Consider the following 20,614-nt stretch of genomic DNA (forward strand, 5'->3'; position numbering starts at 1 on the left):
CCCAGCTCCCTCAGCCTATCCTCACAGCAGAAGTGTTCCAGCCCTTGGATCTTTGTGGCCATCCTCTGGACTAGCTCCAACAGCTCTGTGTCCTTCTTATGACGGAGACACTAGAACTGGATGCAGTATTTGAGCTTTTCCTTTTCAAACCTGTGACTAGGCTTAGATGATGGAAACTTCGAAGTTTCAAAAGCCCACAAACCTCTTCAGTGCAAGGTTCTTTTCACATCATCTTTGTACTCAATGTACAGTATTAAAAAAATAAATAATAAAATCACTTTAATAGCTGACTCTTTATAAATTATTAATGTATTGTATTGCATGTAAGTGCTCTCCTGTTTCTAGGAACATCTAGTTGGGTAATATTCTCATTTGTGATTCATATGCATGTTCTTTCATAATTACAGTGAAATAACAGTTTCAGGGGAGGTGGCTTTCTAAAGTATGTTGGGTGCTACAGGAGATCAAAGTATAATAAAACTTACATGGAAGCAAAAATCAGGCATGAATAACAGCAGCAGCTGTAACAATGGGCTGAATAAACACATGTCATTCCAAACAGGATGGGCTGAATCTTTCATCCCAGCAATTCAGCGTGGAAGACTACGTTCAGATGAGCAAGCCGAGCGGATAAGCTCACCCGTATCGCCACAACCATTCGCTGCAGAGATACATACACACATCTACGTGCCTGGGGCCTCATTGGCAGGGAGACTCTCACTGCAAGATGTCAGCACTGACCCTTGCAGAGTGTTTGGAATCCTGAGCACAGGCTAAGCGTGCATGTGGAAACAGCCCCAGCAAACGGCAGCGACTAAACCTGGCAGCCTTTGTTTCAGCAAGCAGAGAGGCAGCCGGAGGGGCTGGAATGACCTCAAGTTCACATCCCTGCATTATCTAGAAGCAGAAAACAGCTGCAAAATGTGCCAGAGATGGCACATCAGGGTCTCAGTCATAGAATCATAGAATGTTAGGGGGTTAGAAGGAACCTTTAGAGATCATCCAGTCCAATCCCCCTGCCAAAGCAGAATCACCTAGGACAGGCCATTCAGAAATGCATCCAGGTGGGTCTTGAAAGTCTCGGGAGAAGGAGACTCCACAACCTCTCTGGGCAGCCTGCTCCAGTGCTCTGTTACCCTTACAGTTAAGAAGTTTCTCCTCATGTTGAGGTGGAACCTCCCATGCTCCAGCTTGTACCTGTTGTTCCTTGTCCCATCACCGGGCATCACCCAAAAGATCCTAGCACCTTCATCTTGACACCCACCCCTCAGATACTCATAGACACTGATAAGATTCCCTCTCAGCCTTCTCTTCACAAGACAAATCAGCCCCAGTTCCCTCAGTCTTCCTTCCTAAGGGAGGTGTTCAAGCCTCTTAATTGTCCTTGTAGCTCTCCATTGGACTCTCTCCAGTAGGTCCCTGTGTTTCTTGAACCAGTTTGGAGCAGCACAAGGGGAAGAGCAATGCTTGCCCTGACTAACTTGATCAGGCCCTGACCTGCAGCTCCTGTACATAGCATTTCCACCTCCTGCTCAGCCTTCTGTATGGCATTGGGCAGGTGGGGGGACATGTCTCCAGATTCATTAGGATCCCATCAACTCCACTGTGGATTGCATTGAATAGAATAGATTAGAATATAATAGAATAGACCAGGTTGGAAGAGACCTTCAAGATCATTGCATCCAACCCATCATCCAACACCATCTAATCAACTAAACCATGGTACCAAGCACCCTATCAAGTCTCCTCCTAAACACCTCCAATGATGGTGACTCCACCAGCTCCCTGGGCAGCCCATTCCAATGGGCAATGACTCTCTCCATGAAGAATTTCTTCCTAACATCCAGTCTGAACCCCCCCTGGCACAGCTTGAGACTGTGTCCTCTTTTTCTGGTGCTAATTGCCTGGGAGAAGAGACCAGCCCCCACCTGGCTATAATCTCCCTTCAGATAGCTGTAGAGAGCAATAAGGTCTCTCCTGAGCCTCCCCTTCTCCAGGCTAAGCAACCCCAGCTCCCTCAGCCTCTCCTCATAGGGCTTGTGCTCCAAACCCCTCACCAACTTTGTTGCCCTTCTCTGGACATGTTCCAGCAAGTCAACATCTTTCCTAAACTGAGGGGCCCAGAACTGGGGTCAGAAGATAAGGGTTGGACTTTTTCCTTTGCTGAAAATTCTACAGCTGGAATAAAAATTACAGATGTGCTCAGAAGACAAGAAATGTAACAAGTCACACATTTGGCCTAGAAAAACCTTTGGGGGGGAGGGGGTGGTTATTAATTGTATTGAAATGCAATGCTTTGAAGGCAGCATCGAAACATCACCATGCTTCTGGAATGCAAACTTATATGGATCTTACATTGCCAAAATAAACTAGAGAACAGAGACATTTCTGTGGCTTAAGTTGCTCTGAGATTTGTGTGTAACCTCTCTGCTGAAATACTAACCCACAATGTAACGCAAGAGAAGCAGCAAGTAAGGAGATTCAGACTCAATGTCTTTCCTCATTCCTACGTGAACAGAAAGCGCCAGGACTTGTGCCCAAGTATTTCAGAAGCATCAGCAGAACAGAGTGGCAGGTATTAAAGACTGCCCCTGCCTTCCCCAATTACATGAACAATCAGATTGAAGAAAGAAAAGTTTCCTTTATTCCCCTCACTATGGTATTTATTTTCACTTCCCTCAACAGCAATCTAGACTTCTATGGGATGTAATGGCACTTAAAAACCTTCAGTGTGAAGGTCATGGACTGAATTAACTCAAAGGCTAAAAAAGAATTTAGCAAAGCTAGTAGCAGTATTACTGCAGCAGTGTAAAAGGACATAACCACTGTGGAGTTTGTGTATGAAGGGCTTCAGAGGGGTGGAAAATGTGAAAGATTTTTCCCTAATGCTGATTGCAGTAAAAACTGATGTGCTCTCTAATTCTTGGATGTCCTGCCTGTGGGACCAGCTTCCACACTAGCAACTGCTGTTCTGTCACTGGGAGACACACAGGGGTGAGAGCCCTCAGCTACACTGCTGCAGTTGTGGATGCCAAGAGCCCTGCCAGGTCGGGGGCAGAACCAGGTGGGACCATGCCCACATCTTGCCTTTGGGCTGCACTGGAGGAAAGGCCAGAAACATCAGCAGAAATGCACCAGCACAGTTCATGCAACAGGCTCCTCAGTCTGGACAGCAAAGGGAGCAGGATTGTTGGCAGCACTGCAAAACTATCTGGATGCTGCTTGCACCCAGGCTGGGAGATACAGGGCTTGCTCTCACCACTGCTCTGGGATCACAGTCAAGGGCAGCATGTTCCTGTATTTCTGTTTGCCCTCTCAGATGTCTGCTCTCACCCATCCAGAGTGCAGCCAGCAGGATTACTCTCTCACTGTCTGCACAATGCACAACTCCAGTGTTGCCTGGGCTTTCATGCTCTACTGTTACTACAGTAAAAACAGTGAAGGTTTTCTGCTGAGACAACAGTCAGCAAAAAGCACTACCAGCAAACCCCCAAGCAAAAGCTACCCCCAGCATTCAGGGTGCCCAAAACAAGTCTACACTGTTAACAGCATTGTGTGAATAACTCAACAGCCCTTTTCTATCTCTACTCTCTCAGCAGTCATACCAAAAGGTTTGAAGGAGCACTCCAAACACCTGAGCCTGACCCTAAGGGGCTAAAAATCTTAAACAGAAATTGCATATGGAATGCCTTTTCTTTCATAAGCTTCAGAAACATATTCTTTGAAATCCCCAGCGCTCTTCCATCAAACAACATGGAGGTGAATGAATGTAGCAAAGAGCAAAGGTATTATGGGGCAGATTCTTCTCTGCCTTTCATGGCACTGAACAGCCGCTCGTATCTGTGCCACGAGTTCAGAGCTTGAATAGAAACTGTCAGTGTCTGACAAAGACACTGCACTCTCTATCAAAAAGCACCCCTTCACATTTTCAACAGCATTTTTTTGCTCTCCAAGAGGAAAGTTTTCAAACACAAACCACATTCCTCAAAGCCACTGCCGGTACCCATGTGCTCCCCACGAAGACAGTTAACCGCACCCTACCCGCAGAAACGACGCTGCTCCGACCGCTCGCTCTGTTCCCTGCTTCTTCTGCCTCAGAAGATCCTGCCCCAGAGAAAAAGCAGAGTCAAAGGCTTGGGATACTCAGAGTTGAGTCCTGGAGTCAGGCTGCAGGAGGACCAAGGAGCACTGGGCTGAAGCAGCATGGAAGGGAGACGTATCAAAGTGCACTATCACTCAACCATCACACACAGGTAATTGAGAGCATCTGAATTTGAAACCCCTGGTCACCAACTGGTGATAAAACACCAGTTAAAGCAACCTTGTGCCTGCTGGGATATTTGACTTACACTGTGTAATGAAAACCATCCTCACCCCCGCTCACATGGCTGCATCTTTCCCAGTTTAGCAGTTTTCATACAATTTGTGTTGGCTTTGTCTAGAAGCTGACTGCATCTTTCTGAAGGTTTGCATCACACACACATGCACATAACCCTCACATTCAACACACTCCCAATGGCAAAGCAATAGAATAGAATAGAATAGAATAGACCAGGCCAGACCAGGTTGGAAGAGACCTTTGAGATCGTGTCCAAGCTATTATCCAACACCATCTAATCAACTAAACCATGGCACCAAGCACCCCATCAAGTCTCCTCCTAAACACCTCCAGTGATGGCAACTCTACCACCTCCCCAGGCAGCCCATTCCAATGGGCAACCACTCTCTCTATGAAGAATTTCTTTCTAACATCCAGCCTAAACCTCCCCTGGCACAGCTTGAGATTGTGTGCTCTTGTTCTGGCACTAGTTGCCTGGGAGAAGAGACCAGCCCCTGCCTGTCTACAACCTCCCTTCAGGTAGTTGTAGACAGAAACAAGGTCTGCCCTGAGCCTCTTCTTCTCCAGGCTAAGCAACCCCAGCTCCCTCAGCCTCTCCTCATAGGGCTTGTGCTCCAAGGAAGTGCAGAAAAGAGCAGCTGAGATCTACAACATTGTGCCACTCCCAAAACCAGGCACAGAAGACAGCCATTGTGATGAGCATGTTAAGTAAGGCAGAATTAAAGGGTTAAAAAAGACAGGGCTCTGGCTCTCTGCCTGCTTCCCACCTCTTAAGTGTGCATTTAGGAATCCTGGGACAGAGGTAAAATTAGGCCCAGCTGACCTTTAATAGAATGAATAATTTCCCAACACGGCACAATGTTTTAAGTATATGTAACAGCTTTAAACACCCAAAGTGCTCTGCTTCTAATTATTTTTGCTACATATGAAATATTTGAGGAAAATGTGTACCATGTCTTTAATTTGTTAATTACCAGCTGGCTCCTACTGTGCGTTATTAAGCTACTATGGCAGTGACTAATGCCTCTGACAATACTAAATTACCAACAACACCTTGTGGAGGAATGTGACCTGAGCAGCCTAGAAAGGACTAGCTGCAGGTCTGTACTTTCAGATAAAGATGCACTAATCCAGGCATAAGACAACAAACAGTAAGTACCACATGCACAAGTCCTAAGGACGAAGGCTGCATCCTAAGCCCCTTGTGCTGCCTGCCCCATGAGCACTGATGTGTCACACAGTTGGAGCAACTCAGAGCAACTGTGTCCAGTTCTGGGCCCCTCAATTTAAGAAGGACATTGAGACTCTTCAACGTGTCCAGAGAAGGGCAATGAGGCTGGGAAGAGGCCTCAAGCACAGCCCTGCAAGGAGAGGCTGAGGGAGCTGGGGTTGTTTGGCCTGGAGAAGAGGAGGCTCAGGGGAGACCTCATTGCTGTCTACAACTACCTGAAGGGAGGTTGTAGCCAGGAGGGGGTTGGTCTCTTCTCCCAGGCAATTAGCACCAGAACAAGAGGTCACAGTCTCAGACTGTGCCAGGGGAGGTTTAGGCTGGAGGTGAGGAGAAAGTTCTTCACAGAGAGAGTTGTTAGCCATTGGAATGTGCCACCCACGGAGGTGGTAGAGTCACCATCCCTGGAGGTGTTCAAGAGGGGACTGGATGTGGCACTTGATGCCATAGTTTAGCAGTCATGAGGTGTTGGGTGATAGGTTGGACTTGATGATCTTTGAGGTCTCCTCCAGCCTTACTGATTCTGTGATTCTATGTGCATCTCACGGTGTTTGCTGATGGGACAGATGTGAAGAAGCAAGAGCAGCTGGGATTTCTCTCCGGTGGTGATGCTGTGAGATCTGCAGCCATGGTCCCCTGCTCAGTGGTTTTGTCAGGAGCACTGGATGTGAAAGGCAGTGCCATACAACATTCAGGACTCCTCTGCTTCCAGCCCCTGTTCCTAATGGAGCAGTTTTCGAGGCTTTGTGTAGACATGGGTTTGCGCACCCAAAAAGGGCCAGGCCCTACACCATGCCTTCACACAGCTCAGCCATTCCCTGATGTGAAGCACTCAAGGGAAGTCCTGAAGTGAAAGCAGGCTGCAGCCATTCCCTTCAGTAGGTGAAGGACAGGGCTGCTCAGCTGCAAGTGACCCCAAGGCAGGGACAGCAGGGACCCCAAGGCAGTCCCAAAGCAGGGACTTTGCATGGGGGGAAATAAAGATGATAAAAATGAAGGAAACCTGAGTCCCATAAAAGGTTCCTCTGCACAGTTGTATCCCAGGTATGGCCCTTTTCCTCTCACTTCTGAATACAAGTCTTTCCCCCCTCTTTTTTCAGTCACAGCACTCTCTGCCAAATTGATTAGATTGATAACATTATGGCTTGGACAGGAACTTACACATCTTAGCACTAAGTGTGTGAAATACCAGTACTGTCCTTTCCAAATCCTTCTGGAATGGTCAGGAAAGGCAGTCTTCTCTTGTGCAGCTGCATTAGAAAATTGCTGAACAAACCCATTCTGCTCTAAGGGGAAGGGACACATTTTCTTCCACACTCTAAGTAGGTCAATGAAAACATGACGTTGTGAGGATGAAACTGTTTTCATCCATCCTCTTCCCCCTAATAGCAGTTTCAAACCATTCCAATTTAACTGTGTTTCTAGTCTTAGCTACAGTAACACGGTAAGGTTACTCACAACTGATATATTGGTGGTCCTAAAGTGTGGGGTTTGTGCTTTCTTGCAGGCTTCTTCTAGCCTCAGGTACACACATGCAATTCCTACACAGGGCACGTCACTACACAGATAAGAGAAGCCTGCAAAGAAATCTGGATGTGAAATGCAACAATACACCACGAGGCACAAAATTTCAACTCTCAGCTCTGAGATTCCCATTCAGCTTTTACATCAATGTGATGTAAAAAAGATGTGATCTTTCTGAGGATGAAATTCAGACTGTTGTCTACCCTACATCTAAGGCAGCCAGACTGTGAACAGCGAACCTGCTCTGAATTAATGCTGGCATAAACAAAGCCAGAGGATTTTCAGTAGAACTGTTCCATCCCATAGCACCTGGAGACTCTGCATGCATTTCATCAGCAGGGATGAACCAAAAGCTGGAGAAACATTTAACTTGCAGCTACCTGAATATTAAATGCAAATTAAAGGCCACTGCTAATAACAACAAAAATAATAAAAGAACATATAGGGGGGGGGGGGGGGATTATATTACCCTAGAGAGAATAGAATAGAATAGAATAGAATAGACCAGACCAGACCAGACCAGACCAGGTTGGAAGAGACTTTCAAGATCATCGTGTCCAACCTATCATCCAAAACCATCTAATCAACTAAACCATGCAACCAAGCACCCCATCAAGTCTCCTCTTAAACATCTTCAGTGATGGTGACTCCACCACCTCCCTGGGCAGCACATTCCAATGGCCAATCTCTCTCTCTCTGTAGAATTTCTTCCTAACATCCAGCCTAAACCTCCCTTGGTGCAGCTTGAGACTGTGTCTTCTTGTTCTGGTGCTGGGTGCCTGGGAGAAGAGACCAGCCCCCCTCTGGCTACAACCTCCCTTCAGGGAGTTGGAGAGAGCAAGAAGGCTCCCCTGAGCCTCCTCTTCTCCAGGCTAAGCAACCCCAGCTCCCTCAGCCTCTCCTCACAGGGCTGTGCTCCAAGCCCCTCACCAACTTTGTTGCCCTGCTCTGGACACGTTACAGCAAGTCAACATCTTTCCTAAACTGAGGAGTCCAGTACAGGGGTCAGAAGATAAGAGTTGGGCTTTTTCTTTCCAGAACTGGACGCAGGACTCAAGGTGCGGCCTAACCAGAGCAGTGTACAGGGGCAGAATGACCTCCCTGCTCCTGCTGACCACATTGTTCCTGATACAGGCCAGGATGCCATTCGCCTTCTTGGCTGCCTGGGCACACTACAGGCTCATGTTCAGCCTACCATCGACCAGCACCCCCAGGTCTCTCTCTGCCTGGCCGCTCTCCAGCCACTCTGACCCCAGCCTGTAGCACTGCATGGGGTTGTTGTGGCCAATGTACAGAACCCAGCACTTGGATGTGTTCAATCTCATGCCATTGGATTCTGCCCCTCTGTCCAGCCTGTCGAGGTCCCTCTGCAGAGCCTCTCTACCCTCCAGCAGATCAACTCCTGCCCCCAGCTTGGTGTGGTCCGCAAATTTACTGATGATGGACTCAATGCCCTCCTCCAGATCATCAATAAAGACGTTAAAGAGCATGGGGCCCAGTGCCTAATGAGAATAGAGTCTGAAAAGAATATAGACTGCCTAAAGTCTTATCAGATTAAATGTCAAGATCCAAAATGCATGCTGCTTTTTTACTGACCGCCCCTGTTTCAGTCCAGATGGTGCAAATTAGTTTTGGTGGCATTATCTGAAAAAAGGAAAAAGTAATTAATTCACCTCACATAATGCCTGCTGTAAACTCTCACTCCCCCACACAAGCACTCCAAAGGCCCTCTCCTGCGACCAAATGTTTGCCATAGCAAAGGTTACACGCTCTTACAACCCACTCCTCATAGCCTCATCCTGAAAACAAGAGGCCTGCCTAGGCCAGCACAGCTAAGCACACACAAGTGGGCACCACTCTCTCCTCAGCATGGAATTTTTACCTCATCACAACCCGTGACTTGAAAGGGGACTTGGATTTCATCCCTCAGAATCCAATTATGTGTTTCACATTTAGGATGGATTGTCAAGTGCCAGCTGACAGAGTGATGTCCCCAAGTATTTCAGGACAATGACATTTGGGCTGAATTGCAAAGCCAGCTGTTTATGCCTTAACCACTTACCTAAGGAACATTTCAAAATGAGGAAATTTTGTGATGGTTAAATGCCTCTGCACCTCAGCAGAGATCTTTTCACCACAATTTAGGAAGCATGTTTTTCATTAAGGAAATAATTCCATGTGCAATATTATTACCACTATCACCAAACCACAAGGATGGTAGAAAAGATGTGCAATTCACCTCCCACTGTGAGAGAAAGTCAGATACGCTTTGCTTGTGTTTATTAAAGCCATTCCTAACACCTCCACAATGGGAGATTCCACAACCTCCACTGGCAGTGTGTTTCAGGGATTACATTTTCCTAGGGTTTACCTCTTCTTTCTTGCTTCACTTTGGACCCGTTTCTCTTTGTCTATGGCCCACTCTTTGCACCAGCCTGTGCTGGGCTATCTGTGCTTGAAAACCTGCCTGCCTCCTATCTGCTCCCCAGCTGACTGCTCTTCCTTTGGCACTGAACACATAAACATTCCAAGTTCTTCTCCTGGGGCATGTCATCTGGATCTCTGGTCCTTTTTCCTGCCCTCCTTTCTACTCTCAAAGTGGCCAGTGTTTTCTTCAAGAGTAGTGCTCCATCCAGCCTGCACGCTGGACTCCAGCTCCATACTTCCCAGCACAGAGGTTAGTCCCTGCAGTCTGTACTCCCATACGCATCCCAGTATCGTGCCTTGCTGCTTTTTCTTTATACCATGCAGCAGCTTGACATTCCCAATTCATGTTCAGCTAGAGACCCAAAATGAGACCCACCCCTTCTCATCTTGCAGAGCTGCTGTCACACTAGTTGCTCCCCAGCCTGTACTGGTGTTGAAAGCTACCAGCACACAGAATAAAGAATTAACCAGGTTGGAAAAGATCTCTGAGATCATCGTGTCCAACCTATCATCCAAAACCATCTAATCAACTAAACCATGCAACCAAGCACCCCATCAAGTCTCCTCTTAAACATCTCCAGTGATGGTGACTCCACCACTTCTCTGGGCAGCCCATTCCAATGGCCAATCTCTCTGTGAAGAATTTCTTCCTAACATCCAGCCTAAACTTCCCCTGGTGCAGATTGAGACTGTGCCCTCTTGTTCTGGTGCTGGTTGCCTGGGAGAACAGACCAACCCCCACCTGGCTACAGTCACCCTTCAGGTAGTTTTAGACAGCTCAGTGAATCCTCTGGAGCTCCACACCACCACTGCAGTTCACTGTGTGCCTGGTGAGCCAAGTGTGCCCTTGCTATGCTGCTTTATGAGAGGCGGTGAGTTAGGTGGCATAGTGAAAAATACTGCAGACCCAGCAAGAACTGGGCCAGTGTTTGCATAACCTTCCCCTCTTTTCATTTGCCTCCTCTATCTGCTAGGGGCAGGGTGGAAAAACAACTAAGAGTATTTCTTCCAGGGCTGAGATAGGCAGGTTTATTTCCTTGCTCTATACTGAGTCTGTCAGTACATGTAGTCATGTCTAATGCAAGCCTGAGCAGTCATCTACAATGGTGTACAAGAGAAAAGGGATAGGACTAACGACCTGTGAAATAGGCATGGTCAGACCTGGCTGGGCTGAGGGTGCTTTCTGGCAAGGCTCGGTTTCTCTTGGGCATAACACACTGGATGACTTATGCAGTATTTTATATGCACTTATGTAGTATTTTACATGCACAGTTACAAAAGCTGAGGCTTTGTGCACAAGGAATTTATTTCCAAATCCAGGAGAAGTGAGTGGCCTGAAAAACTATCAGTCTACCTACTTACTTGGTGCCTTTTACAGAGAGAACAGAGTTGCAGTGTGGGCATGAAACAGTGCAATAGCAAAGATGAGGCCATGCAGTCCAAGTCATCACTGAGTTACGAGTAACTGCACATGACTCTCAGCAGACACCTGTTCACCTTCCAGTGTAACTGCACCACCCTGTGAAGAGTTCACCTAAGCCTGGATTTTTATTTATGGGTTTTTCTTTTTCAAAGAAGGCTTTAATCTCTAGCACTTTAAATTCTATTTTAGGAACACATCACCAGACAATGCAGATTAAGAACTTACATTTGCTTGGATTCTTTTCAGCCTTCTGCTACCAGATTTATTTACCTGGCTGTGTGATTTCTGAACTTGTATTTACTATCTTCTAGACTCCCAGAATTGCTTCTTGCTATCATCACTTTAGCAAGTTCCCTCTGCTCATACCCACTTCCTATGAAAAAACTTGCTGAATTGTTTGCTTGACCTGATATTTTACATACCAGACTCAAGCTGAATGCATTATTTATACACATTCAGCAATTTTCATAGCTAAAGTTATTGGATGGACATGGGTTTACCTGTGCTAAAAGAAATCTTCTATCACTCCTTTCCTAAGAAGCATTCATTCCTCCATGCTTTCATAGAAAACCTTGAAATCTGGCAGGCAAGTACAACTGTTATCTGTCTGCCACCATCAGCAAACAGCCATAGAGCTTATTAACAAAAGGGATGTTTTATCCCCCTGCAAGGGTGGCTCACAGGAAGCTTGAGAGCTTATGAGTGCAGGTGACTGCTTCACCAGCAGGTCTGAATCTTCCTGATGACTTCTGTTTGAACTGACATGGGTCTACAGGAGATGTGCTCAGGATGCTTCTTGCAACTGAAATTCTGTCTCCAGAATTTTCCTCCCTAACTGAGACTGTAGGCAAGTAGAAGAGATGGAGCAAAATCTTTTGCTGAATTGTCACTTCTGGATATGCTGCCAGCCTGCCCTTGTTGCTGTGACTGTGTGTTTGATGCGCCAGTCACTCACCCAACTCTATGGCTGGAATTAGGGGGAAGATGATGCGGAGGTTGGGATGAAGAGCATTACCAATGGCCTGGCAAGTGGGAGAGAAGTGGAAAGTCAGGCTGCAGAATAGTTTGTAGGGGAAGCAATGTGATAATCAGAACTGGGGTTTTTAAAGAAAATCATGACCTGTTTACAGAACAGCCAGGCAGAGAACACAGCTGGAGTCTCTGCTCTCCTTGCACTGCCCGACCAGCACTCCCTGTACCTGCTCTGAAGCTGATGTGATTTTACTTTCCCTAATGAGACATGCAAATTGATCAAACTTTTAAAGACAAAAGGAAAACCATAAAGCATTTTGCATTTTGATTGATCTGTGTGGAAATCCATTTTGTTTGTGTATGTTCAAAGGAAAGGGAAATACTTGTAACGGCAATGGCAGTTAAAAATACACATCAAATACCAAGAGAAATGCTTCCCACCTTGTCCAGATGATGTGCCTTTTTTTTCCTGGGGTCTAGCCAGCTCTCCCAGATTAAATTTAATTCCCCAAGTAAGGTAAGGAAGCTTTCAGTGACACAAATTAGTTAAGACTACATGTGAAAAGGGTGGCAAGATTTCAGAATTATCAGCTCAAAAGTTAGACAAATGTTTAAATCACTGTGCTGCCTTTGCAAGTTAATGCACTTTTTTTCCCCAGATGTAAAGTTAGTCACTCTGCAGTCAGTTTAAAGGCTGATTTAAACCCAGGAAAGGGATTACATTTCCATATTACACACAGGATACAGTAGCCTTCTTAATCCAATCTAAATGAGCTGTGTATTAAACAAAAAGGGGGGGGGGACAGAAGTATGTGCCAGCCAAACTATCCCTGCTTTAGAAACCTGGAAAGAATCACCAGTGTTTCCTGATCTTGTTGCAAGGACAATGTCACATTAAGAATAAACATGGACTGAAAAGGTAGCAATTACTAGAAAGCACAGACCCTTGTTAAATGGTGTATTTTAAAATGCAGCAGGAAAGCCCAAGATTACCAACTAATTCTATCTGCAGCTGTTATTTGGTTATGAGTGCTCAAGGACAACTCCATAGAATCATAGAATGGTCTGGGTTGGAAGGGATCTCCAAAGGTCATCCAGTCCAAGCCCCTGTGCAGTAAGCAGGAGTGCTCTCAACTAGATCAGGTTGCCCAGAGCCTTGTTGGGCCTGACCTTGAATATCTCCAAGGATGGGCTCCAACCACCTCCCTTGGGCAACCTGTTCCAGTGTTCCACCAACCTCATGGCAAAGAACTTGATCCTAACATCCAATCTTAATCTACTCTTTAGTTTGATGCCATTGTCCCTTGTCTTATCACTACAGGCCTTTGTAAACAGTCTCTCTCCACCCTTCTTGTAGAGCCCTCTTCAAATACTGGAAGGTCATTATAAGGTATCCCTGGAACCTTCTCTTCTCTTCTCCAGGCTGAACACCCCCAGCTCCCTCAGCCTGTCTTGATAGCAAAGGTATTCCAACCCCTTAATCATTTTCATGGCCCTCCAAGCATATTCTCTCTGCTTTGCCTCTGCTTACTAGTCACAAGTTCTCAATAAATTGTCTTTAAAGCCTGCCTGCTCACAGACTTTTCTGTCTCTGCTTCATTTTTCTCTCTCTCTTTTTAAGTTCCACCTAATGCAAATGTTCTTGCAAATTCACAAGGAGGTATTTCATACTGGGGTAGTATTATCCTTACAAAAGACATTAGGATAGGATAGGATAGGATAGGATAGGATAGGATAGGATAGGATAGGATAGGATAGGATAGGATAGGATAGGATAGGATAAGGATTAGATTAGACCAGACCAGACCAGACCAAGTTGGAAAAGACCTTTGATATCATCGAGTCTATAAAATAAGAATGCAGTACTTAGGTACCATTTTGCATGCCCTGATCTCATAGCACTTCGCTGAACAGGGTGAGTATTGCTGTCCCTGCTCTCAGAACAGGGTGCACCAAGGCCCCAACATGACCTGTCAAAGATCACAGGCACAGAAGCCAACTTGCTCCCTCCACTGCCCTAGGGAAGGTAATGGTCAGGAAGCAGAGCTACCATCATGCCAACAAATAAATTCCTAAATAAAGATTCATTATTTCCACTGCTTTCCTATCTCTCCTTTATTACTCAGAAATATAATTCCTAGTTCAGGTTTTATAGGCAAATGCAGGCAGAGCCCACTCAATTGGTCTAGACCCAGGAAAGATCCAGCAAGACTTGGCTTCCTGTAATACCCCCTTGCCAGAGAGGATGGTTTTCGGGAGACTATTAGGTATGAGACATTCTCTCAGCTACCACAGCTGCAATTAGATGCATTTTTAAGCACCCTATTAGTGGGAAGTATCACTGTGTTTCCAGGTAAAGTCACTTCATACAGTAATAATTAGCTCAGGAAGTACTTTATTCCCTGATATACCGGGAGCCGGAATCAATTGTTAAGTGCAAGAGGTCCCACACCACTTGGACTGGTGACTTCCCTGGGTTTCCAGGGTGGACTCAGAGGGGATAATACAGCTGCAGAAGACATCATAATTGCTTTAGTTCTGGTTGTGGATGTTTTAGGGGTTATTTTTTTATTATTTTTTTTTTTTACAGAATCACAAAATTACTGAACTGAGGATTTCTACAGCATGCTGCATTGTATAAAGCACTGACTGTCACAGTCTGCCAAAACAAATTAGCTGCTGTCACTGGGAGCAGTTTCATTAGGACCCAAAGGAAATTCTATCACTGTGAGCTGCTTCTAGGTACTTTTGAGCTCAGAAAAAAATGCCAGCACATTGTCTGGGAACCTCGGGGAAACAGCCTTTTAAGTCTTTACCAACTGGTTCCTGATGACACCCCTATTTTCTTACTTAAGTCAGAATGATCACTGCAAAAAGCCTGAAGATTAGGCTAGAGAAAATGCTCTCCAAAGGAAAAAGAGATCATGACAGAAAGAAAACAGGAACCATATACAGTAAGAGTAAAGTCGAACAAGGAAGGATTTTAACACCCATAAGCATATCCCTGCCACTGCTTTCAGCAGGGTTTACAAAGAAAGAAGTGTAGGGTTTATTAAAGGGGGGGGGTGGGGGAATGCTGCAAACCCATTTCCACCTCAGCAGGCATGATTTTTCTGAACTCTGGTAACAAAATCACTTATAACTCAATGGCAATAGAAAGGGAGGGACCGTGACCCGTCTGCTCCACAAGCCCTTACTAGCTGTGACAAAGCAGAATTGGGCCTTCAGTGACACCAGTCAGCTCCTCAGAGCAGGAAAATATGGCACACACTAGAGAACACTATGCCAGCATCAGAACAGCGCCTCACTCACAGAGTACCCAAAACCAGGAGGCACCAATGCTTCACCTGTACACCTGCACTCTCCCCAGGGTCTCCATGATCTTTCCTCTCTCTGCAGTATGAGAGAGGCAAGCTAAGAGGCTTGCTAAGAGGCAAGCGTCCTCTCACCCTCTCCTCACCTGTCTCAGCAGCACTTCTCCATCCCTCTCATTGTGGGGCTAGTGGGGCTCTTGGGAAAGTGGAGGAAGGCAGGCAAGGAGTCTAGGAGGTCAAGGAGAAGGGGTTGTCACCACTCCCAACAACATTTTGTTACAAAAACATGTAGGGAAAAGATATCTATCTCTCTCTCTCCTTCCTCCCTCCCTGCTTCCCTACAAATTCCAGTCACCTGTGTAGCAATGGGCTAATGGAGGAGGGGGGAAGAGAGGGGGGAAGAGAGGGGGGAAGAGAGGGGGGAAGAGAGGGGGGAAGAGAGGGGGGAAGAGAGGGGGGAAGAGAGGGGGGAAGAGAGGGGGGAAGAGAGGGGGGAAGAGAGGGGGGAAGAGAGGGGGGAAGAGAGGGGGGAAGAGAGGGGGGAAGAGAGGGGGGAAGAGAGGGGGGAAGAGAGGGGGGAAGAGAGGGGGGAAGAGAGGGGGGAAGAGAGGGGGGAAGAGGTCCCAGGTCCTGCATCCTGGGACCCAAAAGCCTCAGCAGTTTTGCCCAGAGCTGTGACACCACCACCACTGAACACATGTGGTACCACCCTCGCCCTAACCATGCAAAATTCACCCTGACATCTGGCCAAGGGTTTTCCATTTCAGAAAATATGCCAACATTATAACAACATATAAACATCAAATACAGCAACATTTTCTATGGGAAAATATCCATTTATTGCAGATTTCCCATGTATTGCCAGGACAATTGGAAGATGTTATTTGAGGTGGACTAGATACACCAGAATGTATTTTCTAAAGCCAGTCCAACATCACATTGTAGTTTTTCACCCTGGGAACTCCCTGTTCCTGGGCCAGATGCTCATTCCCTTCCAGATATGAGGTTTTTGAGGCAGCTTCACTTTCCAGAATACAAAGCAGTTTTCCTTGTGACAAAGCTCTCCAGTGCCTCTTGGACATTTAATTATGGGCGAAGGGTCTCAGATAATGAAATGGGAACACCATGCTCCTGAACTATAACTTCTGAAAACCAATACACTGTGGTAGGGAAATGCAATTTAATTTTGAACTGACTCAGGAATTTCCCATGGAACATTAATTCTATTTTCTGCTCACCTCTGAATGTCAGTCTATTTTTCTCTTTCAGTTTAGGAAGTTTGTGAAAGGTGTGGCAAATCTCTGCTTCCAATCTGTGGATTCCTTCTCCCTCCCACCTTTTGCCATAGCCCTGGGGAGGGTGCATCTGAACACAGAAGCCTATTGTGCCAAGCCTTATCAGAGGTGATGCCTAGCCCGAGGAACTACTATCTAGATGCCTAACACAGCAAACTAATAAAGGTATTTCCATCCCCTTCAGGTCTGCATGGCTCAGAGAGCTCTCACAACTTGCCCAAAGCCCACAGGATCCTCTGCAAGAGCCAGAAACTAACCACAGCTTTACTGAGCCCCACTGCAAGTTTTCACTCATCTTGACATATTTTCTCTCAAAGTTTTTCCACTTCAAAATAAATATTACAGCAAATATATTAATGTAAGTAACTGCTGGCCTGGAAGGTTAGCACAGGACTGAAGTGTTTAACTAGTCTGAGCTAGTTAAAAAGAACACCCAGCTCGTACAAACTGTAACAGAGCCGAGTTGAATGTCATTTCTCACCCTTGCAGGGCTTTTTTTTTCCAGATTTATCTTAAAAAAGGTTACATATTTCCTTCTTCTCCACCCCCTACATTTAACCACACACAAAACACTTCACAGCAGATTTGCTCACCCAGATGTTCTGCAAAACTGGGCTAAGCTGCTCACAGGGATGAACTCGAAAGGAATAAAGATAACAAAACATACCAAGCACATCATCTTTTTTTTTCCCCCAAGCAGGGGAAACATTGCTATTTTAGTTCACCCAGTACTTTGGAAGGCACAGACTGACACTGCCTGAGTCTCTTGGTCACTGATATCTGCAACTAAAAATGTTAGGCTCTCCAGTTATCCGCAGACAGCACCTACTTCCTATGGCTATTACGGGCAGCACTAACACGTCAGGAATTCTGAGTATGTTTGGGTGAACTGCCACCAAATCCCAACTTAGGAGCTCCTCTACTACAAGTGTAAGACCTGTGCCCAGAATAAACTGCAAAACTGATGCTGCCATTTAGGTGGCTCTTGGTCAAAGCACAGATTCAGGCTGAACTCTAAGAATGCAAGTTCTTGCCACACAAGAAGTCTTACACCTGATTTCTCACCGAGTAGCTGGCATTTCAAACTCCTTTTGGCCACTGGAACACCACAACTTCACCAGAAATATGGGAGCAATAGCCTGAAAAAAAACATTGCTCAATAAAGTGATGCATCTGCTAGATACTGAAATTACTTGCAGAAAGAACATGAGAATCTGGACCTTCCTTTTAGTCAGTTAACACGCCATTGAAGTGAGGACTGCCAGGGGAATGGGCACATTTTTTAATTAGTGCTAGAAGAACTTTGTTCAGAGAAAACAAGAGGGCCAAAACGCAAAAACAAACCCAAACACCAAGTGAAACCACTACTCGGGAACAAACAAACAAAAAGGTTACATTTAATTAACCCTCTGCTGTGAAACTTACACTCCAGGAAACAGCAGGTAAGTGAAACCAAGCAAGCAAGCAAACAGTGCTTCCATCCTCTCTAACGTGGAAAACAACCTTGCTTTTCAATCTTCAGATAATAATCAGCACTTCAAACAGCATATCCCGCTAATGAAGAGCAAAGGTATTGTAACAAAATTCAGCTAACAGGAAAGCAGCACTCAACCCTGTAATGGTTAGATCATTACAGCCCGAGACTCCCTGGACAAGAAACTCTGCGAGCTAACTCTTCGCTGAGGAATGAAGTACAGGTTATCTGCATGGGAGAAGTGTGTAGAGGGGAGAAATAAATCGCACGGAGAAGCATTGCTTAGCTATCTACCTCATCCTACGGGACCTGCGAGTGCTCTGAGAGCAGAAGCAAAGCCCGAAGGAACCACCCTAGCAGATGTATGCAAAGGCAAGCTTCCTACTTACCCTACAGTATGTACCATGATCTCTTTTGCCACCTTAGCAATTCCAAGGAATCCAGAATGATGTAACTTTTAAGAGAACATTAGAGTCGTTAGAAGAGGCAGAGGCAAGCTGACAAGCAGAGCTTTGCGAGCAGCCAGGCAGAGAGGGATGAATTTAAACCCTGGCTCAAGATGCTGTGTATTCTGCGTCTATCTTTAACTTGTAAATGATTTGGTTTCACATTCCTCTGAAGTCCTGCTGGCAGCTGCCTGTGCGCAGCTTTACCAATCGCAGGCACCCGGGCCCCCTCCTCTCCTCCCCTCCCTCCCTCTCCCCCAAGCCTGCCACTCCACCCCCATCTCCACCTCTCCTCTCTGCCACACACACGGAGGGTTCGGCGGGCAGGATTTCACCGACTCCCAGCCGTGGGGAAACCGCCAGCGCCGCCCTGCCAGCCCGCCGCAGGGCTGGGGCCGCTGCCCGCCCCACTGCCGGGCACCCGCGGCCCCACGCCGGAGCTTGCCCTGCGGCCAGGAGCCCACGGTGTTCTGAGGTGCATGAAGAAAAGCGCGGCCGGTAGGTCGTGGGAGGTTCTACCAGAGCCTTCAGGAGTAATTAGCGTGGACACAAGCCCCTGCACACCAGCCTTTTGAAGCAGTTTGTAGATGTGCACTCTGCTGAGTGCTGCGTGCCGGCCGGCCGGGCTCCGCGCAGACATGGGCGGCAATGGAACAAGCCACAAGACTCCATGTAAAACATACGAATTATTGAGTACTTACTTACAACTGGAAAATATCAATTGACAATCACACCGAACAGAATAACACGGCTTTGCAGTTTCTGGCCTCTGCCAGAGCTGCTGCCGAGGGAGGTTTGTACCCAGGGATGCAGCCAAGCAAGCAGCAAGCGCAGGGCTGAGTGGGGAATGCAAGGTCAAGCTGTGCCCAGAAGCACTTAGCTACAAACACGGTTTATAAATGCTCTGCCAATGCCCTATCTGATGAGGCACCGCACTTTTCAGAGCGCCGGTGTCGAGAGGCTGGACTGATTCCGTAATAAAAGTAATCACGCATTTACTTTCGGCTAACAAAGGAAACCGCTGCAATTTGGAAAGGCCATAGGGGGATCAAAGAATCATCCGAAAGGCTGTACCTTAGTGTGCATGAAGCAAGCTTGCACTTCACCTCCTCCTACCTACTCTTCATGATGTCGTTTGGTAACAATAAATACGTATGCTGGCTAATATTGTATCCAGGCTTTTTTCAACTGTAAGGATGTCGGACTGGAGGGGCAGATAATCATCAGAAGCTAACCAAATTTTAACTTGAGGTCTTAAAGCGCAGTGCTTTAGATGCTCAGCAAGACAAAAGAGAAAGAACAAAGAGAAGTCATGCTTTTGTGGCTGAGGGCTCCTCTTTAATTAGGGCAACCAGGAAGGAAGAAAGAAGCACCCCTTGGAAGAAGGTGTGATGGACAAATGTGGTGATTCAGAAGTGAGGTCATGAACAGGAAGGATTAAGCCTGAGCTGTTTCTAGGACTCCAGCGTACCTCTGGAGAGTGCTTAAGTGTGGGGAAAAACAAAGACAAGGAAATCTACAGAGGCACATCCACTTTTATCTGAACTTGTGTTTCCCTTACTAGATATGGGATAAAAGAGATTAGGTTTTGGATCCTCTAAAAGAACACTTAACAGTGTTTGCTTCCCATGTCTCTTAAGAGGTTATTTATAAGTTTTTAAAGTATGTGGTGGTGGAGGAGCTCTGGGAAATTAGATGCTGAAAATTACTGGGAAACTTTGGCTGTCAACACGGGCAGCATGATCCCATTCCCATGAATGGGATAGTCAGAGGTTGTATGTCCAAAAATCGTAAGCCATCAGCCAAAAGAGAAGTCAGGTGTCTGTTTCCTCAGATGAAGAGATGTGCTGTAATACCAGTGCAATGCAAAATGTTCAGCTGGGAGAGATTTACCAAAGCTGAGAGAGGGAATACTGCTCTTTTCTCTCAGCAGGATCTGTTGCTTCAGACCATCAGCAAATATCAGAGATCAGGGACCTCTGTGGCATTAGATCCGAGATACACGAACACACAGCAATAGCAAGTTCCAGTGGAGGAGCAGGAGCTGGAGCAGAAGCTGGTGAGGGACCTGAGGAGAAAGGAGCTGCAGGGAAGGAAGAGTAATTTGGTGCCAGCTACAAGTGTAAATAGGTAACATGTTTGGAGCCATGTGACTTCCTACCCATTCCAAAT

The 20,614-nt window shown here is 46.4% G+C and overlaps 1 protein-coding gene across 7 annotated transcripts in view; it reads right to left on the reverse strand.

The window, feature by feature from the left end:
• DTNA (dystrobrevin alpha) overlaps positions 1–20,614 on the reverse strand; it is a 232,385-nt gene that overhangs the window by 165,858 nt on the left and 45,913 nt on the right. The window contains exons 1-2 of one of the 7 annotated variants that reach the window (XM_054179626.1): positions 18,386–18,564; positions 4,042–4,104 (exon numbers count right to left, since the gene is read on the reverse strand). The exons of 5 other annotated variants lie outside the window; for them this stretch is intronic. Coding sequence is in view for 1 of the 2 variants with exons in the window: in XM_054179625.1 (XP_054035600.1) it covers positions 18,386–18,402 (17 nt within the window). In the remaining variant the exon portion in view is untranslated. Of the gene's footprint in view, positions 1–4,041; positions 4,105–18,385; positions 18,565–20,614 lie in introns of those variants that run through there. One more of the 7 variants, XM_054179625.1, reaches the window with a different exon arrangement.

The sequence above is a fragment of the Dryobates pubescens genome, chromosome 3 (genome assembly GCF_014839835.1).
Source record: "Dryobates pubescens isolate bDryPub1 chromosome 3, bDryPub1.pri, whole genome shotgun sequence".
In the NCBI taxonomy this organism is placed as follows: Eukaryota; Metazoa; Chordata; class Aves; order Piciformes; family Picidae; genus Dryobates; species Dryobates pubescens.